General features: G+C 57.1%; 1 protein-coding gene across 2 annotated transcripts in view; it reads left to right on the forward strand.

Moving 5' to 3' along the window:
* LOC140717059 (immunoglobulin superfamily member 11-like) overlaps positions 1 to 1830 on the forward strand; it is a 16499-nt gene extending 14669 nt beyond the window's left edge. For both annotated transcript variants that reach the window (XM_073030242.1, XM_073030243.1), the window contains exons 5-7: positions 648 to 767; positions 1413 to 1558; positions 1642 to 1830. In XM_073030242.1, coding sequence (XP_072886343.1) covers positions 648 to 767; positions 1413 to 1558; positions 1642 to 1707 — 332 coding nt within the window. In that variant the 3' untranslated portion in view covers positions 1708 to 1830. The remainder of the gene's footprint in view (positions 1 to 647; positions 768 to 1412; positions 1559 to 1641) is intronic.
* Positions 1831 to 2357: the final 527 nt, after the last annotated feature.

Raw genomic sequence — 2357 nt, forward strand, 5'->3', positions numbered from 1 at the left:
CCCATACCAGGGGAGTGTGTGATGGGACAGTGTAGAGGGAGCTTCACTCTGTGTCCGACCCGTATCCTGGGAGTTTGCGATGGGACAGTGTAGGGGGAGCTTCATTCTGTGTCCGACCCGAGTCCTGGGAGTGTATGATGGGACAGTGTAGAGGGAACTTCACTCTGTGTCTGACCCATACCAGGGGAGTGTGTGATGGGACAGTGTAGAGAGAGTTTCATTCTGTGTCTGACCCGTGTCCTGGGAGTGTGTGATGGGACAGTGTAGAGGGAACTTCACTCTGTGTCCGACCCGTGTCCTGGGAGTGTGTGAGGGGACAGTGTAGAGGGAGTTTCACTCTGTGTCCGACCCGTGTCCTGGGAGTGTGTGATGGGACACTGCAGAGGGAGATTCACTCTGTGTCCGACCCGTGTCCTGGGAGTGTGTGAGGGGACAGTGTAGGGGGAGCTTCACTCTGTGTCTGACCCGTGTCCTGGGAGTGTGTGAGGGGACAGTGTAGGGGGAGCTTCACTCTGTGTCTGACCCGTGTCTTGGGAGTAAGTGATGGGACAGTGTCGAGGGAGTTTCACTGTTTGTCTGACCCGTACCCTGAAAGTGTGTGATAAGACAGTAGAGTGGGAGCTTCACTCAATCCATTCCTCCTGCAGCTTCTCAAGGAACGTTGATCATACAGAATCTCTCGGTGGACAGTTCCGGTGTCTACCTCTGCATCGCCTCCAATGACCTGGGATCAGACAGATGTTCCGTTGAACTGATACTGAAAATCTGTGCGTATAAGCCATCTTGGGAACATTGTTGGACAGATGGAGGGTATGGGAAAGGGTGGGATCCGTTGGGGTTGAATGGGAAGGGTTGGGTCTCTTTGGGGGTGCAGACGGTAGGAGTGAATGGGAAGGGATTGGGTCCGTTGGGAGTGTGGACAGTGGAAGTGAATGGGAAGGGGTGGGGTCCATTGGGAGTGTGGACAGTGGAAGTGAATGAGAAGGGGTTGGGTCCGTTGGGAGTGTGGACAGTGGAAGTGAATGAGAAGGGGTGGGGTCCGTTGGGAGTGTGGACAGCGGAAGTGAATGGGAAGGGGTGGGGTCCGTTGGTCGTGTGGACAGTGGAAGTGAATGGGAAGGGGTGGGGTCCGTTGGGAGTGTGGACAGTGGAAGTGAATGAGAAGGGGTGGGGTCCGTTGGGAGTGTGGACAGTGGAAGTGAACGGGAAGGGGTGGGGTCCGTTGGGAGTGTGGACAGTGGAAGTGAACGGGAAGGGGTGGGGTCCGTTGGGAGTGTGGACAGTGGAAGTGAATGGGAAGGGGTGGGGTCCGTTGGGGGTGTGGACAGTGGAAGTGAATGGGAAGGGGTGGGGTCTGTTGGTTGTGCGGACGGTAGTTGTTTACTGGGATCGTTCTGTGCTATCCTTTCCAGTCCAGGAGAGTGTCCACGGAATGGCGACTGCGATAGGCATCACACTGACCATGGGGGTGATTATCGTCACCTTGTTTGGAATCATCCTGTGGCTCCACGCGAGGAACAAAGAGCGGCGGTCTGGATTCTGGGCAGCAGCTCTGCAGGTCAGTCCGGCTGTGAGCTCTCCGCGCTCTGTCCCACGGATTGTATACTCTCCGATCTGAGCACTGCTCTCTTCTCTACCCAGGCTGAAACTCCCCCCATCACACCAGATGGCGGACGCGCCATTCGCCGATCACTTGAAGCCATGTGAGGGCTTGCCTCTTCCAGCTCCCCCCACCCCCTCCCCAAGACGCCCAGGAGTCACGGAGAGCAGACACAGGCAATTCTCTCCGACAGGATCCTCCAAAGAAAGGCATGAGATTAAAGAACAGACTGTGGACATGGTGTTGCCGTTTGTATTTGCACCCCCTACCCTACTCCTGCGCTCCAACCACCTGACATCCACGGTCTGGGAGTTGGAGGAGGGGTGGGGTGGTTGGAGATGAGGGAGGGGAGGGTGGCGGGAACCGTGATGGGCAGAGACACGTTAGGACTCGCATGGTGGAGATGCTCTGCTCAGCCTTTATTTAATACAAGATCCGTACAGTAGACCCGACGGAAGCGAACGAAGGGTGGGAGCCTTCGAGTGGTTTCTCTGCGCCAGGGGCTAGCTTCTCCCAGAACAGGGATATCTCCCTCCCTCTTCCTCTTTGTCTCCCTCTTTTCCCGGGAGTTGGACGACTCTCTCTGCCCCTGTGGTGGGTTCCGGAGAGAGGGAGAGGAAAATACTTGTCCCTCAACCACCCCACCCCCGCCTCACCGGTGCAAGAGCTGGTGGCTGACCAAGTCGCTGGTGTGGGCGAAGGTGTGGCCGCAGACGCCACAGATGAAAGGGCTACGCGCAGTGGGGTGGGTTCGCCG

This window comes from Hemitrygon akajei, chromosome 27 (genome assembly GCF_048418815.1).
Source record: "Hemitrygon akajei chromosome 27, sHemAka1.3, whole genome shotgun sequence".
NCBI classification, from domain to species: Eukaryota; Metazoa; Chordata; class Chondrichthyes; order Myliobatiformes; family Dasyatidae; genus Hemitrygon; species Hemitrygon akajei.